The following is a 26,149-nucleotide window of genomic DNA, read 5'->3' on the forward strand; positions in this document are numbered from 1 at the left end:
AGAAATCTGAGTGTATTGGGGATATATAGTAATGGGCAAACTGTTTGAGGTTGTTACTGTTACATGTTAGTTAGTCCTGCTTTCTGACTTCATCATGGTTGTAGGCGCACAAGCAACTTTGCAGCCAGCAAACCAAATATTGGCAAAACAAAAAAATCAACAACAATTACCCCAACAAGTGTTCAGAATGTTGATAAGCTGCTACTGTACATAGTTTATAGTTAACAAATGACAACTCAATTTTCACAAGTCAACCATCAGAGAACATTTCTATTGTAATCTATTCTAAAACTACTGGTGCAAGTAGAAACAACTTCAGGCAGATAGGGGGCCTTGGAATGCTAGCTTAGTGCCTGCTGAACCCAAAACCAAAATGGATTGCCGTAGTTAAGTTTTTTTCAAAATCGTGGTAGGTTCCTAAGTGTCGTGTAGGGAATGTAAGGCCAGCTGCACACGCATTAACAATGGGGTAACAAAGGCTATGTTCCCCATAGTGGGAGTTGCAGTCATGGTCAAAGTTAACCACTATCTTGAATGCCTCCCTTTCGGATTCAATCAGTGGAATGTGTGCATGACCCGTGACCCACTGGAAGAAGCTCCGGACTGATAGATGCTTCTCCCTGCCAGTTGTTCCGGGCACATCTGGCAGGTGATTTCTTTGACCTGAAGGGCTTCCCTCTTCTTGGTTGTCTGCTTTGCTCTCCTTTTCTTGGCCGTCTGCTTTGCTCTCCTTTTCTTGGCCGTCTGCTTTGCTCTCCTTTTCTTGGCCGTCTGCTTTGCTCTCCTTTTCTTGGCCGTCTGCTTTGCTCTCCTTCTCTTGGTTGTTTGCTTTGCTCTCCTTTTCTTTGTTGTCTGGTTTGCTCTCCTCTTCTTGGTTGTCTGCTTCTTCTTATAGAGACAAATACAAATAAGTCATTTCCAACATTTCAGTTGGCACAATGCCTTTAATCATAAAAACGGCAGGGTTACCAAGCTATGAGATAGTCTTAAGTGTGCACATTGCGTATAGAGTTTGACAGAATACACTTGTATAAACCTAAAACCTTGCACCATTGAAATTTGTGTGCTAAATAAATAAACTCTAAACTCCATGCAGTTTATTACCTCTGTCCTCCAGCTTTTGCAGGAAATCCTGCAGGAAGTTGATAACTTTCACCTCCCGCTGCCTTCTCACAGACCCTTCCTCACTGAAATCAGGAGATAGAGCACGCACAAGGAAGCCTGAATCCACCTAAATTAATGAGACAAATTAAAAAGAGAAACAACATGGTAAATCCTTAGAGGGAAGAATTACACATGTTCGGGTCACAGGTGCAGTGAGGTTTGCACATTGCAGATTTACATGTATACTTGATTGTATGTTGCTGCCTGTGGTGTTCTTTTAACACCAATACCAGAAGGTGGCTGTAAGTAAAATGTGGAATAAGCAATAAGAGAAAATCAATGTGCTGACTATTTTAATTAAAGAAATATTCATTCATATTACTGACTTCCTGTATAAGGCCGGGAACAAAGAGCTGCTGGCACATCTGGTGGTGGTGTGCCAAAACCTCATCTAATCCATAGAGCCTTAACCCCTCACGTAGCTGGTTCAGTATCGGGATCAGCCTCACCAGTCCATGCAAAGCGATGGCACTAATAAATATTAAGAAAAAATGACTGTATTTACTCAGAGTAAAAATGTTAACACTGAAGCATTTTGTGACAAATATTTGAATATTGTGTTAACATACTGTATGATGGCCTTTTTGCGGTCAACCTTTATTGGCCCTGTGTAGCCACATGCCACAATTGCATCTGATAGTTCCATCAGTGCTTCGATCTCTGCATTTTCAACCTGGAAGTACAAACTCAACCATGTTACTGACAAAGTAGAAAAACATTTTCTGATAAATTTAACATGACATGGAAAAGTTATGCATCTATAAAACTGTTTCAAATACCTCTTTCTTCAGGTTTTTAATGTCCGGAGCAGTTACTTCATCAGGCACACCATTGTTGTCCATCTCCCCATGACACAAGAAATGATAGGACCATCTTGTGAGAAAGTTTGGTGCAGGACCTCCCTGCACCAAACTAGTAGCCAGAATCTCCCCACATGTCCTTATTGACAATGACACAAACAATTTAGATCAACATGACATTACTGTAATCTTGTGTATTATTTCTACTCGATTTCATAATAAAACTGTATTTTTGACACACACATACTATAGCACATACTTGAACTTGTTGTCCTGGAAGTCTAATATACTGTATTTAGGGTTTTTACCCATTTCACCATTTCCTTCAAAGAAATGTGTCTCGATTCCACGCACCATTTCTGTAAGGACAAATAAATCTGATTCTGTCAAATGCAAGATATTCTTCACATTGGTCATTTATTAAATTTGCATTGCATTACTTCTTTTAGCCTTGATGGGAAGACATACCAGTAAGAAACTCTTTACGAAGAGCGCCTTGGTCAATTCCATATTCTCCAATGAAAGAAACCACAAGCCGATTCTTTGGGGAGGCTTGTTTTTGCCTGGACCACTGTTTCATCCCCCTTTGATACAGGTCCTCCCTTGTAACATTGATGTTGAATGTCTTGGACTGGTCAACTTTCTTTTCAAGTGACATCAGGATGACTGATACACTACACAACCATATCAAGACAATATTATTGACAATTCAGGTCCACAAGCACAAGCCAAGACAAGCATCAGGTCACATAACAAACTCAATACTACTGCATACCTGTTGTAGTGGTCATGGGTGTCCTCACAGATATTTGCATACCTTTCATTTGTGTCCCTGTAAATATATAATAGCATTTTCAATTTCTTTAAAAGCATAACCTGAATCTATCAGTTGTCAAAATTTAAAACAGTCTTAGGTAAATTTAAGTAGTTTAAAATAGATAGGCCTATATGGTGATTATGGAGTGCAATAATGAGGCTCTTATTGGAGAAGTAGGAGGAGATGAGATTAGGAGGAGGAGTGAAAGTAATGAGGAGAGGGGGAAAGAAATGAGTAGAAGAAGATTGAGGAGAAAAGTGAAATGAAGAGAAAGAGGAGAGTATGAGAAGAGAACTGAGAAGAGGTGAGGAGATGAAGAGAAGAGGGGAAGAGAGAGAGAGGGAGAGAAAAGAATTGAGAAGAGGTAAGGAGAGAGGAAGAGAAGAGATACAATAGCCAAAAACATTTATATATTAAAAACATTTGCCAAGAACATTCTGTTAATACCAAGCCTGGAAACAAGTCATCTAATTGCACACTTTTATATGAATTTTATAACCATTGGAACCCTGTAACAAAAAACTAAAATTAATTTGAAATAGTTTTTACCTCTCCCCACAGACACTGGCATGTATAAGAATGTCATCCTTTGCAAATAGCTCACAACACACTGGACAAGCAACCTATGAAGATAAGAAATAACTTAAAGTATCTATTTAAAAAACAAAAAAGGACATGAAGGAAACATTGCAATGCTGTTTCAGAGGTATGATACAACATTGTGGTCTTTGATGAGTCTTGATCTTGTCACTGCTAGTTAATTATTTCTTAAATACCAAGGTTTTACATGCGCTTGATTACCTGACTTGTTGTGTACGCCAAGAAAATGTAAGAACTTTTGAACCCTAACTCTAGCCTATGGATGAGAAGGTAGGCATTTTGAGGAGGGTTTAGACACAGCTGAAGTGTAACATTTATTTATTATAAGTAAGTTAAGTAAAAAGTAAAGTAAAAATAGAAATATGTACATAGGGAGTGTTTTACTTTCTGTAAAATGAGTAGTATTTCATGTTTGGTGCTTGGTGGTTGCACATATTGTAATTGTACAATCCAGGCAGACCAAAGTGGTCAAAAATAGCTTTTCACGATTGCAGGGGTATACAACACAAAAAATAAAGGATAGAAAATTCACCTATAGAATAAATGCAATAACATATTTTATTTCAAATGAAACAGAGGACCTTTGTTTTTGCACTGCAGTCTGCTCACCTCGCTCTCCAAATATGCTGGCTGCACATCAGTGGACACCTGTAAAATGTCATTGGGTCATAAACATCATATCTCAGAAACTGTCCACCTATAGAATAAAACAGAAATCATTTGATTAAGCACTGCAGTCTGCTCACCTTCTGCTCCAAACATGATGACTGCACATCACTGGACACCTGTAGGACATGATTGGGTCATTAATATCATACATTTCTGGTAATTAAATCATAAATCTCTGTCTCAATAATATGAAATACTATATATGACCTCCATCCTGAGTAAGATTTGTCTTGATAGCTTACCGCAACCTCAGCATCCTCAGCATCCTCAGCATCCTCAGCATCCAAGTTGATGATGTCATCATCACATTTGGTCTATAAAAGTAAACATAAGGCAGAGGAATTACAAAGTGCATTAATAGCATGTTTGGTAAGCTTACATGGTCCCACCATCCACTTGTTGGTGTGGAATTTAAGAGATTACATGCTGACAACACCAACAAGTACAATGAAAAGAGAGAGAGAACATAAATATGTTATAGTCTCTTGTGAGCAAGCTATACCTCATCATTGCCTTTAGGCTGGGTGCATGTCTCAATGTGGAGGCTGAGGAGCTGCAGGGGCACACACTCCTGGCATGATACACAGCGGGCTTTTGGCATGGCCTGAAACTCTGGAGCCGTGAAGGGTAGGGGAGTAATATCCAGTGTGTGTTGGATGGGCATTATGTACAGGCAGCTCTTGCCTCCCCAGGTCTTCACAAGATTGGCCCCTGTGTATCCTGCCTCTTCAGGCGACACAAGGTTAAGCCTTCGTTGACCTGAGCCTCCTGTTTGGGTGTAAATATTAAACAACTATTTCTGTTCACTGTCAACGCCCTGCTTAAACAATCACACTTTTCAAAAATCAATATGTTTTCTTCACTTAGAAAAAAGGTCAAGTTTTATCTTTTGGATTTTACCCATGGCTTTGTGAAGCATCCAGGCCCCCTCCAGATCGCACATCTTTGGATACGTTTCACAAAGAATGTTTGTAATCTGTGGATGTAAGTAAGATGAGCAAGTATTTATCATAGCAGTGAGCACAAGATAAATCTGTTTATTATGCTTAATGGCAGCATTCCTAGATTAAATGAAATGGTTTTGTTACTGGATATTCTGTTTTAGTAAGGGCTGTTGATATGTTGTGCAAATTTCAATTTTTACCCCACATGCTACTTTATCAACAGTGTCATACCGGGTCCCATACCTCTTTGTGGCTGGCGTCCTCTGGGATATTTACAGTCCTCCTTCCCAACCCAGCCTGTAAAAGTGTAAGCTCCTCAGACGGTTTGGGAGTCCTGTCTGAGGAGCTTTGCAAAAGAAAAAACTGGACTGGTGTAATTTTTGTCCCTTGCCTTTTTTTGGATAATTTTGATACAGGCCTAACATTTTGCCTGTCTTTGTACAGTCCAGGGAAACACCTGAAAGAGAGGGTGTAGAAATCAAAATTAATCCAAGACCTCAACTGAAGAGGGCTCTTGATGGCATATGTGTTGTTTTTCCCACTGATTTTACAGACAATATTCAAAAGACAATTCAGAGACTCATTTAATTTATTTTACACAAAATTTAAAAGCACTTTGGCTAAAAATGGAGATCCAAATGCATCCTTTGAACAACAACCAAACCTGGCCATGTTTCTCTGAACGGCAGTCGCTGCTGGTGGTTCCTGGGGTGAGTCCTGCATGCTGCCCCTAGCCGACCTCTGCTGTGCAGCACTCTGACCCTGAACTTCATTAACAATACATTCAAATTAATCCATAAATGTTTTGTAATTACTATTACTGTTACAGGCTAAATTAATTTGTGGTTGTATGATGAAAGCAAAACTTCCATAATAAATGCAATAAAATAGATATGTATACAAGGAAAAACACAATGTAATGAAACTACACCCATGTTGTATAGTGCTGGCAAGCTAGTAAAGATTGCAATTAACTCTGAAGACACACTTCAGTACATCTTTCAAATGAAATAACAAGAGTATTCAAAATGCAAGTATTCAAAATATGTCTATCATTTGGCTGATGACAGGGCATGAAAACAACGAGATAGCCTATTAAGTCCACCTGAAAAAATATCTGGTCACATTTATAAAGTATTTAACATGTTTACATATTACCAAAACAAATTGCTGGTTTAACTACTCAGGATAATATACAGTGATACAGTAATGGCAATTAACAAGGTCAGGAACGTTCATTCATGCATTGCTGTTTCACAATTTAAGGCCTATAGGTCACCATTGTTTGTCATTTTTAAAAAAAGTGGGTCCCCGAAAACGTTTGGTAAACATTGAACTAACTCATGATACATAGCCTACTGTTTGACGCTGTGGTATTCGCAGTTCTCAGCATGGACAACAAATTAAGGGCCACATTGCGCAATTCGTCCTAGTGAAAATAGGGAGAAATTAACGTAACGTTACTTGAAACAAACAGCGCCAAAAATTAACAACTTTGTGCAAAACATTTTAACGTTAGACAATAGCTCACCTCTTTAGGGTCCGTCATTTTCTCATTTCCTGCAGGAGAATTCTTCCTGTTGTTTTGATTCTTCTGCTTCCAACCAGGCTTCCAACTTGCCGCTGACACACAACTTCCTGTCTGTGGCGGAAGCTGTCATCAGCAAAAAACAGAAAAGGCACCCACGTGGGGGTGTGTTTCTGTTTGCCGTTGTGACCAATCATAAGAGGGCCAGGCTGGCCCCTTGGTCCCGCCCCCAAATTGTCAAAAGTCTGTGACTCGAGCGAGCAGAGCGCACAGAGGGAGAGAGGGAGAGAGCTGCAACAACCCAGCGCGCGCAAAGCAACTCCTTGTGCGCGTGCTGTAGAGTTTAATATACACATCACGATGCATTTTTAAGCTCTTGCTGTGTATTTTTACTCGCTCGCATCTCCCTGTACGCTCTCGGTTGTTGAATTTGTGCGGGCGAGGACTAAAAAGGTGCGCGCGGCAGTTAACTCTGCGCGTGTGATATAAGATAATTTGCTCGTGTGTGTGTTTTATCGCTCGCTGAACATATGACTAAAATATGACGCCATAGGTTTCCACCTTTAAGTTTGTAGGGATCCATATCTCAGAGGATCTATCGTGGTCAGCTGACATAACTGTCCTCGTCCAGAAAGCCCAGCAACGTCTCCCCCTCCGAGGGTCTTGAGATGGAACAAACTGCAGGAAGACCTTCTCATCTCAATTGAGAGTTTGCTGGTGTATGCCATGCCATCTGTATGGTATGCTGGCTGCACTGTGACTGACAGGAAGAGACTGCAGAGAGTGATAAGGTCTGCAGAAGAAGTGATCAGCTGTCCACCTCCCTCCCTGGACTATATTGCTAGCTCTGTTGCCTCTCCAGAGCTACAGCAATTCTCAGTGATCACTTCCATCCAAACCATCACCTGTTCAGCATGCTGCCCTCTGGGAGCAGGTACAGGTCCATCAAGTCCAGGACAAATCATGAACAGTTCCTTCCCCTGAACAGTCATTACTCTAAACACACAGTAACTTAACACAATAATATCCTCAAGAGCTCATGTATGAAATGCAATAACTAATGGTATAGGAGGAAGAAAAATTGCAAACATAAACTACTGTAGGAACCAGGGACATGTCCCATACATAATTCATCTTGCAGAGGAAGCTTGATTTTAGTATTCCTCTTTATCATCAAAAGTCTCTGCTTGAAAAATACGGTTAGCCTTTGTAGCCCTCACCCGTCTGTACGGTTAGCTTATGTAGCTCTCACCCGTTACTTAGTGCTGATTATTGCCGAGCTCAGACACGCTGGCGGTTGTCCAGTGAAAGACAGAGACAATTGGAGTAGAGTTTCAGAATTTTTATGTAGGGCAGTTTCCACAGTGCATTGATTTGTGTGGTTCTGAAATACAATGAAACAGTGCAAGAAACAAATTAACAATGCAATGAAATTACATAGGAACCCTTAATCTTTAACATGAACTGGGCATGTGGATGCATTAGCATAAAGTAAGCTAAACATAGCAATTAAGCTAGCAAAAACGTGACTATTACTGATAACAGCAAAACTTCCATTTACATAACATAAAGCTACAGTCACATTACACACAAATATCCAAAACTTATTACTTACATTTTTCATGCACGCACAACACTTTAGGAAACTTTCAACCCTTCTGATGTCTGTAATGGCCACCGTGTGTCTCCGTGATCAAGATGGATGGCAGCAATGGTGGGCGGGGACAGACAACTAGGAGTGTAACGTGATTGGCTGATTGTACTACCTGACTGACAGCTGAGTTAGCGAATAAGGAACTGCTAACCAAAAAATAAGAAATTACATGAGTAGATTGGGTAGATTGGCCTTTTTTACAGCCGCCCCCAGATTTCTTATGGAAATCTGCACATCATCATAAAGGCCCTATAATTAGGGGAGATCCTAATCAGGCAGTGCAGGGAGGTGAATGATCCGGGCCACTGGGCGCATGTAGCTGCGGTCCCCAACCTGTACTTTCCCAGTCCGGACCCGATCATCTGATCCAGGGAGGACTTGTGAAACCCGTCCCACGGGCCAGAGCGCTCGGGGCAACTGTGGATCTACAATCATGACCGGGGTGCCAACCTGGAGATCTGGTGCTTCTGTTTGCCATTTCTGACGTGCTTGGAGACCGGGGAGGTAGTACTTCAGAAAGTGTCTCCAGAAATGGTCTGCCAGCAACTGACTGTGCCTCCATCTCCGCCGGCTCAACATTTCTGACTCCGGATACACGACCTGTGGGAGTGACGCGTCTGGCCGCCCCATCAGGAGAGAATTTGGGGTTACTGGGTCCGGGTCACTGATGTCCGAGGAGGTATAACCAAGTGGTTTTGAATTGAGGATCCCCTCAATCTCGATGAGGACCGTCCTCAGGACCTCTTCTGTCACTGACTGAGCACCCAGGGTGACCCGCAGAGCTTGCTTGAGGGAGCGGATCTCCCTTTCCCAGCAACCACCCAAGTGCGGCGCACTTGGGGGGTTGAAGGCGAACTGGATTTGTTGGCTGGCAAGTTGGGCTTGAACTTCAGGCTGGAGAGCGGCAAAAGCCTCCTTCAACTCTCGTTCTCCTCCCCTGAAATTCGTCCCCTGGTCGGACAGTAACTCAAATGGTTTCCCCCGCCGAGCCACAAAACGCCGGAGTGCCATCAGGTAAGAGTCAGCGTCTATGCTGGTGAGGAGATCAATGTAGACTGCACGTGTCGTCATACATTTAAAGATGATGCCCCATCTTTTTTCACTCCTGCGGCCGATCTTAACTTCATAGGGCCCAAAACAGTCTACTCCAGTGGAGTAAAATGCAGGCTTATGGAGTCGCAGTCTCGCAGGGGGCAGATCAGCCATTCTAGGAATTTGGGGGGTTCCACGCCATTTCCGACAGTCAGCACACCCTCGCTGATGACGTCGTATAGCTTCTCTACCATGGATGACCCAGTACTTCCGACGAACTTCGGCGAATACTCGCTCTGGGCCTGGGTGCATTAACTTCTCGTCAAAGTCTTTGATGATCAACTTGGTGATCCAGTGCTGGGGGTCAAGCACGATCGGGTGCATAGCATCCTGATCAAGCAGAGTGCTGTGTCGCAAGCGACCTCCCACTCGGATCAAATGAGTGGTATCGTCAAACTCGGGGGCAAGGGTGACCAGGCGACTGCTACTGGGTACTGGCTTTCCTGCTCTCAGTTGTGCCACTTCAGTGGCAAAGCAATCCTGTTGGGCTTGCTGGAGAAGAGATATCTCAGCCTCCTTGAAGTCACTGGCAGAGGGGCTTCCCTCAGCCGCCCCGTGACTAGAACGTGCCGTAGCCTTCAGAAGGTCGCCGAAGGTAGTGAACTGACTAGCCTCTGGGTTGTCCGGAGCCGATGCAGTAGTGGTGAGGCCACAGACAAGGGTTTTCCGGAGCTCATCTCCTTCTGCAGGTGGAGTGACCGGCTTCTTAGCCCACTGCTCAGGAGTCCCTTGTAGGAATGATGGACCCTGGTACCACCGACTCTGCTTTCCCAGCTCGGCAAGAGTTTTCCCACGAGTAATGTCATCGGCGGGATTGCTCAAGGTGTCCACGTAGCGCCAAGCATCGCGGTCCGTCAGATCTTGGATCTCTGCTACCCTCGTGCCGACGAATACCTTGAACTGGCACGAGTCTGACTGGAGCCACGTAAGGACCGTGGTGGAGTCGGACCAAAAGATGGTTTGGCGGATGGGTAGAGAGAGCTCCGTCCAAAGCACCTTAGCTAACTGTGCTCCAGTAAGTGCGGCACATAGCTCAAGGCGAGGTATTGATTGCTGCTTCCTCGGTGCTACCCTCGACCTAGCAGCCAGGAATGCCACCTCAACCTTGCCGCTGGGGTCCTCTGTTCGGAGATAGGCCACCAAGCCGTAGGCTCTTTCCGACGCATCACAAAACACGTGTATATCTCTGGCACTGGTGGGAGAGTCCATCTCCTGACTGCTGTAGCACCTAGGAAGGGCTATCTGCTGCAGGTCTGGCAGCTCACTCTGCCACCTTCTCCACGACTGAAGGAGATCCTCGGGTAACTGGGGGTCGTCCCAGTCTCTCTTCTTGGCCCAGAGCTGCTGGACTATCACCTTGGCCCTGGTGGTATATGGAACGATATAGCCCAGCGGGTCATACTGGCTAGCCAGGACCTTGTAGATGGTGCGCATGGTAACCTCAGGACAGTCGGGAGAACGGGACTTGTATGAAAGAGTGTCGGACTGGCAGTGCCAGTGAAGCCCAAGTGCCGATTCTTGAGTGTCTGCCTGCCCTTGCGCTATCCAGCGTTCAGCACTGTCTGACCTTGCCTCAGGAGGAAGATGGTGGATCACTGAGGGGACATTGGTCGCCCATTGACGCAAGTCAAAGCCTCCTTCAGCTAGGAGGTTCCGAAGCTGGTCCACAAGCGCTTTGGCCTCTTCCTCAGAAGTCAGACTCAACATGCAGTTGTCCACATAGAAGGACCTTTCGACCACCTCTGCCACTGCATCCCCCGGGTGGCTGCTGTCCCTGGCGTGTTGTTGAAGGGCGAATGTTGCGCAGCAGGGACTGGATGTGGTGCCAAATGGGAGGACACGCCACTCGTAAACGCTGGGTGGTTCTTCGCGGTTCATATCTCTCCAGAGAAATCTTAACAGTGGCCTGTCTTCAGGGAGGAGTCTCACCTGATGAAACATCCCACGGATGTCACTGCTGATCCCAACCGCATGTTCTCTGAATCTGAGGAGGACTGCGAGCAGTGACGGACTTAGGGTAGGCCCAGGGAGCAAGAGCTCATTGAGGTTATTTCCTCGGAACTGGAACGAGCAATTGAACACTATGCGGTTCTTGCCGTTATGTTGCACCATATGGTGTGGGACGTACCAGCTCTAGTAGCTGTATCCTCTTCAGCACCAGGTGCCAGTTTGACCACATAGCCAGCTTGCTCCAGCTTCTGGATCTCAGCCTTGTAAGCTTCGGCTTGATCAGGTGCCTTAGCAAGCCTCTTCTCAATGCTTCTTAACTGTGGGAGCACAGCTTCCTTGGGAGCTCGTAACCGAGGCATGTGCTTGGCATGCAAGAGGGGGGTTGCATACCGTCGAACTCCGTCCACCTCGACCCTCACAGTCTTGGCCTCGAGAAGGTCTATGGCCTCCTGGTCTTGACGTGATCTGACGCTAGCCTTCTCACTACGCCATGGTAACACATCCATCTGCCACAGTCTTTCGACCTGACTGTACAGGTCCGCAGATGAGGGGAGAGTGGATGTAAAAAGGCACTGCTGCTCAGTGAAACCATGCTTTAACTCCTGCGCGGGGCCCTGCAGCGTCCATCCAAGGCGCGTCTTAATGGCGGCTGGCCCTCCAGGTGGTCCAAGACAGACTGGTTCCACTGGCGTTATCAAGTGGGGGTAATCCGATCCAATGAGTAACAATGGCTGGGCCTCGACAAAGTGCTGCAATGGCAGTCCCTGCAGGTGGCGAAACTTGCGTTGCAAGGCGCTAACAGGGTGAGTGTGCTTGGCAAGACCCAACTGTTTCGCAGTGAATGCTCCCCGGATGTGGTACAGTCTCTTAGGTTCTGTAGCAGGAGAGATGGTGAATGAGACTGCCGCCCCATGAAGAACCTGTAGTTCCTGTCGCACTGTGCGGAGGGTTATGTCTTCTGACTGTCCCTTGAGCCCAAGTTGCTGTGCTGCTGCATGGAGGAGGATTGTGCGTTCTGATCCATCATCCAGGATCGCAAAAGCCTCCATGGTTCTGTCTCCATTCCTCAGCAGGACCTTACTGAGCTTCAAGAGAACCTTGCGACCTGCAGCCGGCCTGTCAACGTACAGCACTTCATTGGTCGTGTTGAGTAGGACAGAGTTGGCAGCCTCATTGGGATCCTGGGATTTCTCCGGCCTTTCAGGAACTCTATCAGAAACCTCATGGAGCACCATTAAGTGTCGGCGGTTGCAGGTTTTGCATCGCATCTTAAGGTTGCATTCCCGCGCGTGATGGTCTCGACCACAGCGCCAGCATCCGTTCTTCTCCTTAACCCAGCTCTCCTTCTGCTCACGGGTTAACCGCTGAAAGTTGGAGCAAGTATTTAGCGTGTGGTTCCCGTTATCACAGTAGGGACAGTACATTTTCACTTTGTCTTTAGTGACAGGGGCTTTTGATTGTGCACCTGGCGGCTTGGCCTCTGTGCCGAGGAGTACGGTGGTTGCCCGGACCGTATGCTTGAGCTCCTTTCGCTGGTCTCGACCTTTTGCCTGGGGCTCCTTCCTCGCGCTGTTAGTGAACCTTGTGTTGTCCTCTTGTACCTGAATCTCAAATTCCAGCCAGTCTGCCAGATCAAGCAGAGTGGGAATGGGCGTCCGGAGTGGATGGATGAAACGGCGGAAGCTGGATCTTAAATCATGGGGGAGTTTCCCCAGGAGTCTGGAGACGTGTGATCCACACTCAAGTTCCACCTTTCCTTTCCTGCCCAGCTGCTCCAACAGTCCCACTAGTGAGCGCACCCGCAGAGCGAACAGCCTGAAGGCCTTGATGTCACCACTGGCGATATTCGGACCATCCATTAGTTCAGCGATCCGCTGAAGGGCTAGCTGGTGCGGTTGCCCATACTGCTTGTCGAGGGCGGCCATCGTATCAGAATAAGGATACTTTGAGTTACAGTAGGAGTCAGCGACCAATAAGGCTTCTTCTACCTTGAGATGATCCATAAGGATCTGGAATTTGAATCTCTCATTGGCGTCGTCGGGGAGGAGGTTTTCCAGGGCAATTTTCATCCGTGAGAATTCTCTGGGATTTGGTTGAGTGAAGTCTGGTATGCTTGGAGTGGGTCCCTTATACAGCCTCAAATGGCTACTCTGGGAGGGGGGACTTAGCGATCGATACTGGGAACACCCACGGTGGGAGGGGGACACTGAACGTTCTGGGCGATAAGACCGATGAGAGTCTCGATGGTGAGCGGAGTCTCGCCGTCTGGGTGTTTCCTGCCTATAACGATCAGCACTGGATAGACGAGAATTGGAGGAGTCCCGATGATAGCGGGATGACCTATCCATTGCCGGCTCCGATCGTCCAGTTTCTGAGACAGGGCTGCCTGACCGTGCAGGGGTAGCGTTGGGTCTCTTAGTTCGTGGGGCTGGAATAGGTCGGCTTAGCTCTGTCCTTACCTCCTGCTTACCTTGCCGAGGAGCTGGGACTGGTTGTGTGGAAGAGGACCAAGAGTGGTATGACGGCTCCTCTCTGTCATATCTGGACCGGGTCCGATGATCAGCATGGTCCATTCCCATCCTCGCCATTTCTGACAGCAAGGCGTCTTGCCGGCGACGGAGGTATTTCATCTCCTGCCTCATTTCTTCTTTGGTGGTGTCCCAACTATCCTTTGTCACCCATCGTGGTGGTGAGTACGAGGACTGGCTTACAGGATATGATGATGCTTGGCCTGCTGTATATTGCCACTCGTCTTCATCCTCAGTGTAGTGACTTCGTGGTGTGGCGAACGATGTCTGCGGCGCGGCGCACGCAGTAAGTTCTTCTTCGTCTGAATACTCCATGTCAATCCGCAGTGAGTCTGAATCCGGCTCGAAGGACCATGAAAAATACGGTTAGCCTTTGTAGCCCTCACCCGTCTGTACGGTTAGCTTATGTAGCTCTCACCCGTTACTTAGTGCTGATTATTGCCGAGCTCAGACACGCTGGCGGTTGTCCAGTGAAAGACAGAGACAATTGGAGTAGAGTTTCAGAATTTTTATGTAGGGCAGTTTCCACAGTGCATTGATTTGTGTGGTTCTGAAATACAATGAAACAGTGCAAGAAACAAATTAACAATGCAATGAAATTACATAGGAACCCTTAATCTTTAACATGAACTGGGCATGTGGATGCATTAGCATAAAGTAAGCTAAACATAGCAATTAAGCTAGCAAAAACGTGACTATTACTGATAACAGCAAAACTTCCATTTACATAACATAAAGCTACAGTCACATTACACACAAATATCCAAAACTTATTACTTACATTTTTCATGCACGCACAACACTTTAGGAAACTTTCAACCCTTCTGATGTCTGTAATGGCCACCGTGTGTCTCCGTGATCAAGATGGATGGCAGCAATGGTGGGCGGGGACAGACAACTAGGAGTGTAACGTGATTGGCTGATTGTACTACCTGACTGACAGCTGAGTTAGCGAATAAGGAACTGCTAACCAAAAAATAAGAAATTACATGAGGTAGATTGGCCTTTTTTACACTGCTTCAATGGTCTCATCTTGTTGTTAGGGCCACGGGCAATCGCACCGGGCACTACTGTTATTGTGTGGATTTTTTCCTAGTTAGGGCCGCGGGCAATCGCACCGGGCACTGGTCCCAACAGCTATGAAATAGCTGCAGGGACCAGTGCCCGGGCACTACTGTTATTGTGTGGATTTTTTTGTTATTCTGTTTTCTTCATACTTTTTCTTATTATTCTGAGTTCTTCTTCCCTTTTTTGGACTTCTTCTAGTCCTTCATACTTTGTGCGATTTCAACAATTCATATATCAAAAAGTGCAGCTTTTTTTAAAACTTTATCGGCATTACTTTTCTCTTTTTAACTATTTATACTTTTTTAAATATTTAACTTTTTCTGCAATTTTTTTCCCATAGGAATGCATTGAAAACGTCTTCAAACTTTTAAAATCTTCTTACTTCTTTGAACCTCTAAAACTTCAGCATACTTTCTCCCACAGACTCCATTTGACTTTTAAACTGTAGACAAACTTTTAATCTATTCACATATTACTCAGCTTATTGATATCTTCAACAGTTTTTAGGTATTTGGCTGTTTTAAAATCATTAAAATTTTCGACAAAATCCAACTTTATAATGGTTGTGTGTTGCATTTAACGAGCAGGGCTTAGAGTGAGTGACATCATCGTTAGAGTGAGAGGGATTGAAAAAACATTCAGGATTTTTTCTGGATAAATTGCCAGCACGGCCACAAATTAAACTCTACACACATGATTTCCTCACTGGTTTGTAGCCACACTTGTCGTGTCTCATCTGATGTGCTCAAAAAAGCAGACAGACTTACAGAATTGTCTCTGTGAGCCTAATTGTGCAGCTAGACCCGCTCCAGTGGCTCATCCACTTCAATATAAAAGTAGGAGCTGATTTTTTTAGAAAAACAGAAATGACCCCCTTTTCTACCCTGCGATTCTGAGAAAAGTTTTTGCCCTACAAACATTTAATGCACATCAATGTGCTCAGGAAGGTCTCCTTGCCCCAGTAGTCATGGCCACATTCTGATAAGAGGTACGGTTCTCTTTTTCTGGGCTGTTTTCGGAAGCTGCTCTGAGCTCAAATCTCTCTGCTCTGCTCTGCTCTGTGTGCAGTTGGTCCAGCTGGAGTGGCCAGCTCGTTATCATGTCTATAAATAGAACAGGTCAGGTGCAGCCTGGCCGCTCGTTAAGATGTTTTTAAACACAGCCCCACACAGACACATGATAAACCAGACTGACAGAGGATGTCCACGCACAAACACAGGCATCACACTCACACAGACAGACACACACAGACACTCACACACACACAGTCACACATGCACGCATACACAAACAGACAAACACACAAACACAACACTGTTCCACACAGTAAAATGTAAGCATGGTAGTCACCATGGTAACTTCTGAGGGCAGGCTGCCACACAGGTGTAATCAATCAGATCATTAGGGAGAGAGGAGTTCTGTGGCGCTTAACAGTTTTACTTTCTGCACATGTACACGCAGACAGAGAGACTGTCAGACTCACACACCCAGACACACACACAGGTCTTCAGCTCACATTCATCAGCCTCTCAATGGGCCTCATTCACCAATATCTTCTTAAGAACCTTCTTAGATTCTTTCTTAAGTTGTTCTTAAGAGGTTCCTTAAGAAAACCCTACGTCAGATTCATCAACGCGTTCGTAAGACTCAGAATTGTTCGCAGCTGTGTTCCTACTTGATGAATGCCATCTCCTCGTAAGTTGAGGGCGTGTGCCAGGTGAGTCTAATTAACATAGGATCAGCATAGGTAACAGCCCCATCAATGCCCGTAAAAGGGCATGAGACTGCAGGGCCGTGTGCACACAGCACCCACAGGCACTGAGCAGAGAAGGTGAAGTGAGAAAGAAAGTTGAAATGCTCAAATGAAAATCTGGGAGGGAGCACCAGACTCCAAACATAAAAAGAACTAAAGTAGTGAAGTGGCGCTACTGTGGCAGGAATGAAACTAAGAAACAAACAAAAGGCTTATATTTAGTTTATATTTTTATATTTATATTTATATTTATATTTAGGCTATATTTAGTAGCCAGCAGTGGATGCAGCTCTTCAGGTTGTTATCAGAGAGACCACACTCTCACGTGTGCCATCATAAATATCATCATATTATCATATATTTAAAAAAAATAATAAAAACAGTTGTGTGTAGTGTGAACACTTTAAAAAAAAAAAAACTGATATGAATTAAGTGTCTATAATGTTTTTTTTAAGAAACTGCAATGATTTGTCAATTATTATTATTAATATATAATTATTAAAAACATCATAAAAGATAAGAAAATAATTCTTATTCAAATCATATAATATCATACAACTGCAGAACAAAAGAAAACACTATAATCGGTTATTTTTGCAGAAGTCTCAGCACTTAAAAGTGCGTAAGTATACTCCTGACTGTTCGTAGATTTTGTTCTTAGTTAAGAACAAATTCTGGATAAGAAAACATTCATGAATGCCACAATCTTCGTAAAAACTTCGTAAGTAGGACTTTAGAACAAATTTGTTCTTAAGAACGGTTTGTGAATGAGGCCCAATGATTTTATACTTTTGATGTAAACATCTCCAACAATTTATCTTTTTCTCATGAATTTAAGTTCAGACGTTTAGTCTTTCCAAATCTATTAATAGTAGTACAATTACAGGTGGAGCCTAGGACATAGGATGCAGCTTTTAACATGTGTCCTATCTATCTATCTATCTATCTATCTATCTATCTATCTATCTATCTATCTATCTATCTATCTATCTATCTATCTATCTATCTATCTATCTATCTATAACCCCTCTGTCTCCTTTTTTTCTTTCTTTCTTTCTTTCTTTCTTTCTTTCTTTCTTTCTTTCTTTCTTTCTTTCTTTCTTCATTTGTATTTTACATAACTTTTTCTATCCTTCCCTCTCTATCCATCCATCCATCCATCTACCTCTTTCTATCTATCATCCCCCTCTCTCTTTTTCTTCTTTCTTTCTTTCTTTCTTTCTTTCTTTCACTCCATTTCTGTCTTTTTTACTTCTTTGTTTGTTTGTTTCTTTCTTTCTTTCTTTCTTTCTTTCTTTCTTTCTTTCTTTCTTTCTTTCTTTCTTTCTTTCTTTCTTTCTTTCTTTCTTTCTATTCCCTTTCTTTCTTTCACTCCATTTCTGTCTTTTTACTTCTTTGTTTGTTTGATTCTTTCTTTCTTTCTTTCTTTCTTTCTTTCTGTCCTTTTCTTTTTTCTCTCTTGTTTCAATCTTTCTTTCTTTCTTTCTTTCTTTCAACAATTTCTTCAGCTCATTCAGCATTGCTTTCAGCATTCACACCATTTCCATTCTTGGAAATGTATTTTCTAGTTAGGGCCACGGGCAATCGCACCGGGCACTGGTCCCTACAGCTATGAAATACTACTGTTATTGTGTGGATTTTTTCTTCTTATTATTATTATTAGTGTGACTGCTGAAGCAGTCACACTATTGTTCTTCTGTTTGGCCATTTTCTTCCGCCTTTTTACGGTCTTCTTCTAGTCCTTCATACTTTGTGCTATTTCAACAATTCATATATCAAAACGTGCAGCTTTTTTTGAACTTTATCGGCATTACTTTTCTCTTTTTAACTATTTATACTTTTTCAAATATTTTACTTTTTCTGATTTTTTTCAGCTTTATAATGTGTGTGTGTTGCGTCTAACGAGCAGAGCCAGAGTGGTGTCAGAGTGGATAGAGGCAAAAAAACATTCTAGAGTTTTTCTGGCTAAACTGTCAGCACGGCCACAAATTAAACTCTAGACAAATTATTTTCTCCAGTTTTGTAGCCACACTTGTCTTCTGGCTAAAATTCTGGTCAAAAATGCAAAGAGACTTAGATAATAATTTTAAATATTTTTTAAATGCAGCCAGGGAGCTCTCTGCTCCCATTCAGCTCAATGCATTTTTTTCACATCAGCAGGAGAAGGAGCTCAACTTTGTAACTTGCTGTTAAGTGCTTTTTAATTCATTTTAATTCACCAAAAAATAGTCACAGGTCACAAAAAAGTCCTCTCCTTACTTGGTGTGGCTAATGTATACTCATTTATTTTTATTTTAAGCATCATTGAAAAATCTCACATTCATCAAAGTCTCAACCTCTCTTCTTCACAACTACACTGTAGTGTAGGGGGTATGGTGGCCGTTCGCCAACCCTAAGGTCACTGGTTCGAATCCAAGGGAAGAACTCTTGTTATGTTATGTTGAATTCTGCTCTCCTCCCCCGCCTTCAATTGGTTACAGGTGTTTGTTATCTCCTTGATTACTCATACCAGTTTGCAGCACATCATCACATTACAATAAATGACAACAGTCTTGAAAGCAGTGTGCTCTCTGTAGCCGAGTGGCAGAGTAAAGGTTTAGTGATCACATGGTCATGGGTTCGATTCCTGCCTCAGTCTTTTCACTTCATTGCTTGACTTTTGATTCCAATTATTCAGCTGTCATTGGACAGTCTTTGATTCCTCATAGTATAAAGCTCATTGTAACTCAGGTTCTCTGTGGCCATATGGTTAGTGTGTTAGGTGTTGTGCTATTTCAACAATTCATATATCAAAACGTGCAGCTTTTTTTGAACTTTATCGGCATTACTTTTCTCTTTTTAACTATTTATACTTTTTCAAATATTTAACTTTTTCTGCAAATTAACTCATTGAGTGCCGCGCTCCTTTCCAAAGTTTTAGTCAAGTGTACCGGCAAATTAGACCATATTTGACTTTTTATTTTAGAGCCATAGTGTATTCTATATTATTGCCACCAACACATACTGTAGCTCATTTGAAAGGTTTAATTTTATCCTTCAAATGGCCACAAACCGTTTGTTTCTACGTGCCTCCATTCCTGAGAAAAGTCAAGCTAAACATGGCTGGGTTTCACCAAAATCCCTCCTTTTTTTCTAGAAAAGGAGATAGAGCGTCTTTTATGAAAGCTGCGCTGTTTGTGTCTGTCGCTCTTCTGACACTCGCATTTCTGGATCAAAGGGCTCGTGTAAGATAAATATACACAACAATTGTTGTTCTATTCACAAAACCACCATCGGGGGCGGGGGGGGCGCCACTAAACAACAATAACACAGACGCACCGTGCCGTGTCACAGCCTCTCGCCGCGGAACGTGAGGGTCTGTCGGCCACAGCGGCTCGCGAACACCGGTCCCGCCGGTGGTCACGGTCCTTCTGTGGTACGGGTCGGTGGTGCCGGTCTGCTTTGACCCAGAGACCATCAGATTTTACCGCGGGAGGACTTTGGGGAGGACACGGTGTTGCTCCAGATGAAGACCGGGCGGGACAGTGGGCTGAGAGCTTCCTGTTTCAGCTCCGAGCTGCTGGAGCCTCGCAGGTGAGAGCGGAGCAGCAGCGGAGCAGCTGCGCTGCATCTGCATGCAGAACTCCGTTTGCAGAAGCTGAGTTATGATAAAAACTTCCAGATCATGAGCTGTCATGTGACTTTGATCGTCATCTATTTCAGTTCTCCTCGTCGTAGAGTCCCCATATTTACATATAATGTGTATTAAAGTGTCTATTTTCATAATTAAAAAAAAAAGCAAAAAACGAAAAATTTCGTTTTTGGCACTCAACGCATGGGAACGAAAAACGAGAAATTACGTGGTTGGCACTCAATGAGTTAAACTGTAGACAAATTATTTTCTCCAGTTTTGTAGCCACACTTGTCTTCTGGCTAAAATTCTGGTCAAAAATGCAAAGAGACTTAGATAATAATTTTAAATATTTTTTAAATGCAGCCAGGGAGCTCTCTGCTCTCATTCAGCCCAATGCTGAGAATTCTCCACAACTCTGTCTGAAACATGCTTATGTCTGTGCTCTCTGTGGCGAAGTGGCAGCGTAAAGGTTTATTGATCATGAGGTCTTGGGTTCGATTCCTTACTTTTTTTTTTTAAGCAGAAGCCAGTGATCCTCTTATCAAAGGTTTTCTTTACCCCTCACATACTGTCTCTGTCTGTAGCCTAGTGGTTAGCTTGCTGGTCTGGAGACCTGAAGGTTGCTGGTTCAAATCTTGCCTCAACAACAATTATAGTGAATTATTTTCCCAGTTGTCCTCTGTTGACTTCTGATAACTTGCTTCATGTTGAAACTGCTGCTCTCAGCCTGAAATTCACAGAAATTTTCATTCTAAGTCATTCAAGCTTGACTCTCAAGCTTTCTTGATGTTGACAGTGTGCAGATCATTAACAGACAACAGTCTCTGCAACTGTGTGTGCACTGTGGCCTAGAGGCAGAGTGGAAGTCTAATGACCATGAGGTTGTGGGTTCGATTCTGACCTTGGTCAAACATTTGTATGGTGATCACTGCTTGCACTATTTGCTAATTCTGCAACAGCGTTCAGTTGCTATCAGCAGTCACACCATTTCCATTCTTGGAAATGCTTTTTCTAGTTATTTTTCCACTTCCGGCCGACTTTCGGTTCGCATCTAGACATATTATATATCAAAACGTGCGGCTTGATCGGGATCGCTGTGCTATTACTTTTCTCAACAGTGTACGAATATTTCGCGACGTAAGTCGCGATTTACTGCGCAAAATTTTTGCATGTAAGTCAATGGGACGGGCGGAAAAAAAAGACCAATCATTGGAGTTTAACAAACGTCTACTGCTCAGGCATACTTTCACCTAGAGACTCCATTTAAACTTTAAACAGTAGACCGGTTTAGAGGCAGAAAATGGCTCTTTTTCTCCACGTTTCTGTCTGTCTCAGCCTGCGGGGGCCCCTATCGCCGTGGTAACCTCTTTGATCCTCAGGCCAGAGCTCGTTAACTTCATAAACAATCCACCTGGCGCTCGTTTAAATGTTTATAAACACAGACACAGCTAAATCAGACTGACACAGGATGCAGCTCATAGTCACACACACACACACACACACACACACACACACACACACACACACACACAGGTAACCTAATGTGATTACAGCTCCTCCATATCAGTGCTTATAGAAAGATGATCATGTGTCTGTCTGATCAGCTCTGTCTTGACCTTAAGATCGTGGGTTTGATTCCCATGTTGACAGAGATGGCACAACCCGCAGTAGCTCCCGTGGCCCATTCAAAATTTCCCGAGAGGAAATTTTCTAGTTATTTTTCCACTTCCGGCCAACTTTCGGTTCGCTACTAGTCCTGCAACTCGAAGAGTTGCAGGCCAAATTATATATCAAAACGTGTGTCCTGATCGGGATCGCTGTGCTATTACTTTTCACAACAGTGTATGAATAATAAAACTACGCAAAATTTTGCATGTAAGTCAATGGGACGGGCGAAAAAAAAAGAGCAAAAAAGACCAATCATTGGAGTTTAACAAACGTCTACTGCTCAGGCATACTTTCACCTAGAGACTCCATTTAAACTTTAAACAGTAGACACAAGTCTTGTGTATTGGCGTATTACTCCACGTTTTGATAGGTCATATAGTTTTTGATCAATCCCTGATCAATGACCATGATCATTTTGGGAGAAATTATGAGATTATAATGGTTGTGTATTGCATGGAATGTTCGTGTCAGAGCACGTGACATCATCGGTTAGAGTGGGAGAGAGTGAAGAAACATTCTGTATTTTTTCTGGATAAACTGTCAGCACGGCCACAATATACACTCTACACACATAATTTTTTCAGAATTTGTAAGACAAACTTGTTATCTATCAATTCATGTGCTCAAAATATCAGAGAGACTTACAGAACTTACAGAATCAGCCTCTGAGTGCGGCCATGTCTGTCTCTGCTCCTCATTGAGTCCAATACAAATATTTTCTGAGAGAAGCAGAACGGCCTGATGTTTTAAAACTGCCAGCGTCGTCAATATTTACTGTAGAAACACCAAATCGTACCAAAATTTTCAGTAAGTCCTTAGAGCAACGTGTTCTGTGTTTTGTTCTGATAGGAGTTACCGTTTTGTCACGCGAAGCCTAAATGTGAGACCGGTGCAGAGGCAGAAAATGGCTCTTTTTCTCCACGTTTCTGTCTGTCTCAGCCTGCGGGGGCCCCTATCGCCGTGGTAACCTCTTTGATCCTCAGGCCAGAGCTCGTTAACTTCATAAACAATCCACCTGGCACTCGTTTAAATGTTTATAAACAGAGACACAGCTAAATCAGACTGACACAGGATGCAGCTACTAACTAACTATGTGTCAAGTCAGTCACACACACACACACACAGACTCTAGAGCCAGCTTCATGTGATTACAGTTACACACACACACACACACACACACACACACACACACACACACACACACACACAGTTAACCTAATGTGGTTACAGCTCCTCCATATCAGTGCTTATAGAAAGATGATCATGTGTCTGTCTGATCAGCTCTGTCTTGACCTTAAGATCGTGGGTTTGATTCCCATGTTGACAGAGATGGCACAACCCGCAGTAGCTCCCGTGGCCCATTCAAAATTTCCCGAGAGGAAATTTTCTAGTTCTTCCTCTCCTTCGCTATCTGCCTCCTGTGTGAATATGTCAACCAGAGATGGAGGCATTATCGGTCCAGCAGTCCAAGGTAGCTGCCCGCTTGTAACCTGCAACTCTATGGTTGCAGCGATCAATGTGGGTGGAGAGACAGCACTGTGGTGGATGGCGACAGCATTGTGATGGTGGGAGGTGTCTAAGGTCCACTTCAGACTTAGCTGAGAGGGACTCATCCTCTCTGACCATCTTGTGTATCATCTTCACATGCACTGCATTAACTTTCTTTTGGAGTGGCAGGTTACAAACAGGCAGCTACGCCCATCTCTGAGCAGCCTAAATGACCTACATCTGGTAAATAATATTATATTGTTAACTGTGTTTGCTTTTTTATGTATAACAAGAACATATATTACAAAATGATTTTCACTAGGGATGAGAGAAGAATGAAGATGGAGTACTGTGGAGTACTATGGAGTACTGTGGAGTAGTGTGGACTGCTAGACCCATAATGCCTCCATCTCTGGTTGACATACTCACACAGGAGGCAGATAGTGAAGAAGAGGAAGAAGAGCAAGATGAGACCATTGAAGCAAAAATTTATGATGAGAACTACTGAAATCAAGCTTCATCTAGAGGAATTCTATAGGAGACATGTCCCTGGTTCCTACAGTAGTTAATGTTTGCAATATTTCTTGCTCCTATGACCATAAGTTATTGCATTTCATACATAGTTACTAAATGGCTACATTTGGTGAAATTACTGTTTAGCACACGTGAATAAATCCTCCAATGTTCATTTCAAAGAGTGATTGAATTATTGCTCATGATAAGCAATAAGCACCATTTGTGCCAATACACTACTTTATGGACTAAAATCACAATTGAATAGGCTGATTGGATGCACAAGCATCTCAGCTATCCAGTCATACCCAATTCATGCAATTTTGTGACTGTTTATGAACACCCAGTGTGCAGAAATAGTCAAATACACCATTTTGTATATACACTGATTCGGCGACGTCACCGGAAATCGAACGGCCGCCATTACTGCGGTGACAACTCACAGTCAGGCAGCTGTTGGCTCTGTGCGCGAAGCGGGCATTCCGTTACCTTCACATCGTGTGGACAGTCTGTGAATGTCTCACTGATCCCTTCAATATGATGTGATCATGGTCGTCTAAAAGCCGGTGTAAAATATGTCCGACCCATCCGGAGCTCAGGTAATTTTGACCATAAATCAGAGACCTGTAATTGACGTTTTTTCTGATCATCGGAGGCCAGCTGGTCAATAAAATATTCTTGAATATCTAAAACAAAGCAAAAGTTGTTGTTTTTATAATCTTATTCATGTAGCCTGTCCACATGATTAAATATCCCGCTGCTGGCTTGCTAACGTCAGCACGCATAACGTACCGGTATGTTATATCGTTTATGATACAGTCAATCTCCCTGTTACTCTAATCTTTCCTGCTAATCGCTCAAACAAATGATTAATTACTAAATGAATATTGGTATTCATGTAAGATACCTTAATCAGTTACTGGGGGGCACTAAACATCACAAATGCAGCCTATTTATGATGCTGTCATAGAGAATCAGTTTACTATGACTGACACATGTCACCGCAGCAATGGCGCCGCCGCAAGATGGCGGCATACACAAAACGTTCTCCGAATTCGTGTATAGGCGGAAATGACATATTTGTAGGCTACTGCATGCAAATTACTGCATGGTTCTCCCCCAAAACTGCATTAGATTCACACAAATTAGGTATGTCTGGATAGGGGAGGACTGTAGGTACCTATATAACCCATTTCCATTCACATACATCTAGGTGACAGGTCAAGGGACCATTTGAAAACATGTAGATGGCTGTTTTTCCCTCACAAAATTTTAATCTGACTTTAAATCATGAGGTTTTTAGCTCCCTTTCTGACAAGGTAGCTTAACAAACTTGGTCACACTGAAAACCTGAGGTTGTCCCGAATACATTGATATCTCTATCTTTGGGCTCGCTCGAAATTTGAGCATGCTACAGTCTTTGAAAGACAGTCTGACTGGCATTCCTGGCAACAATTCCACAGGTATCATAGGGGTACTAAAACATTGCAAAAAACACATTTTGGACAGGTTTTGTTCCGGGGATCACCCAAATCTCTATTTTAGAGGTTCCAAGGATGCAAAAAATCCAGACTAGAAAAAAAAATAAGGGGGGTGCACGTGAACCCCTCCTGGGGCTCCTACTATATAGGCAAAAAATGTCTTGTCTGGTGCAAAATGAACACTGTGAAGACTCAAGCCTTGTGGGACACAGGAGCACAAGTGTCCATCATGAGTGAGGCATGGAAGTCTCAAAACTTACCTGATGCAGAAATCCGTCCAATCAGTGAACTGTTAAGTGATGATGAACTACTGGATGTAAGAGCTGGAAATGGCTCAGAAATCCCTTTTCAGGGCTGGGTACCAGTTAGTTTCAGTCTGTGTGATCCAAAAGTTAAAGGAGCAGTGTCCGACAATATACTGGTTCCAGTGCTAGTGAGTAGGGACATAGTTCAGAGACCCATCATAGGATTTAATGCCATTGTTGAGATGTTATCAAGCAAAAATGATCAGGTTCAGCTTTGTGACAACAGTCAGTCCCTCGGACCCGTCTGAAAACCAAGGGGGACCGGTCCTTTGGGGCAGTGGCCCCGAAGTTGTGGAACGTGCTCCCACTGGAGATAAGATTTGCCCAGTCAGCAGACTGTTTCAAGGGTCAACTGAAGACTTTTTTGTTTAAAAGGGCTTTTGGGTGTTAGATGCTATGGGATGTGACTCACCTCTCATTTAACATTGTTTTTGCCTCGACCCCCTCGGGTCGATCAAGTGCCACCTGATGTTTTCCTATGTTGTTATATGTGCTGTTACTATGTAATATGCAC

The 26,149-nt window shown here is 43.5% G+C and overlaps 1 protein-coding gene and 1 long non-coding RNA gene across 2 annotated transcripts in view; both read right to left on the reverse strand.

Annotated features, from left to right (window-relative positions):
* The window catches only part of LOC146971672 (uncharacterized), a 36,148-nt gene that overhangs the window by 8,983 nt on the left and 1,016 nt on the right, over positions 1 to 26,149 (reverse strand). The window contains exon 2 of the long non-coding RNA XR_015037931.1: positions 25,473 to 25,847. This is a non-coding gene — a long non-coding RNA (uncharacterized LOC146971672). The remainder of the gene's footprint in view (positions 1 to 25,472; positions 25,848 to 26,149) is intronic.
* Positions 399 to 4,025, reverse strand: LOC146971674 (G2/M phase-specific E3 ubiquitin-protein ligase-like). Its single transcript, XM_085801956.1, has 11 exons — positions 3,991 to 4,025; positions 3,331 to 3,404; positions 2,740 to 2,796; positions 2,433 to 2,638; positions 2,230 to 2,323; positions 1,944 to 2,103; positions 1,734 to 1,837; positions 1,491 to 1,635; positions 1,105 to 1,231; positions 588 to 888; positions 399 to 447 (listed from the first exon to the last, which is right to left on the reverse strand). Exons 4-11 carry the CDS (start codon positions 2,620 to 2,622, stop codon positions 399 to 401), a joined length of 1,170 nt encoding a protein of 389 aa, XP_085658082.1. The 5' UTR covers positions 2,623 to 2,638; positions 2,740 to 2,796; positions 3,331 to 3,404; positions 3,991 to 4,025.

The sequence above is a fragment of the Trachurus japonicus genome, chromosome 16, assembly GCF_045865225.1.
Source record: "Trachurus japonicus isolate A0001 chromosome 16, Traja_1.0".
Lineage (NCBI taxonomy): Eukaryota > Metazoa > Chordata > Actinopteri > Carangiformes > Carangidae > Trachurus > Trachurus japonicus.